The sequence below is a fragment of the Nestor notabilis genome, unplaced genomic scaffold (assembly GCF_000696875.1).
Source record: "Nestor notabilis isolate BGI_N333 unplaced genomic scaffold, ASM69687v1 scaffold7665, whole genome shotgun sequence".
Lineage (NCBI taxonomy): Eukaryota > Metazoa > Chordata > Aves > Psittaciformes > Psittacidae > Nestor > Nestor notabilis.
Genome location: NW_009928753.1, coordinates 13,146 through 13,434, shown reverse-complemented (window position 1 = coordinate 13,434; position 289 = coordinate 13,146). Strand labels below are relative to the sequence as shown.

Genomic DNA, 289 nt, shown 5'->3' with positions numbered 1-289 from the left:
CGGCCGGAGGATATCGTCTTTACCTCGGGGGGCACGGAGGTGGGAGCAGCCCCCCTGCCCACCACCTCCTCGCAAGCAAGTGGCGATGAGGAGGGTGGGTTCAAAGGGCGCTGCATTCCCTATACGACTTCCTTTTCCACTCTGCCTTCCTCTCTTCAGGCAAACAACATGGTGATCCACACCGCCTGCAGGCACTTCCATGACAGCCAGGCCACGCCAGGGGACAGCTGGGGGACACCGCACATCGTCACGTCAAGCGTGGAGCATGACTCGGTCCGCCTGGCGCCGG

The 289-nt window shown here is 63.3% G+C and overlaps 1 protein-coding gene across 1 annotated transcript in view; it reads left to right on the top strand.

Moving 5' to 3' along the window:
* Positions 1 to 3: 3 nt before the first annotated feature.
* The window catches only part of SCLY (selenocysteine lyase), a gene marked incomplete at its 5' end in the record, with an annotated part of 3,608 nt that continues 3,322 nt past the window's right edge, over positions 4 to 289 (top strand). Inside the window, 2 exons of the mRNA XM_010014651.1 lie at positions 4 to 39; positions 160 to 277. Coding sequence (XP_010012953.1) covers positions 4 to 39; positions 160 to 277 — 154 coding nt within the window. The remainder of the gene's footprint in view (positions 40 to 159; positions 278 to 289) is intronic.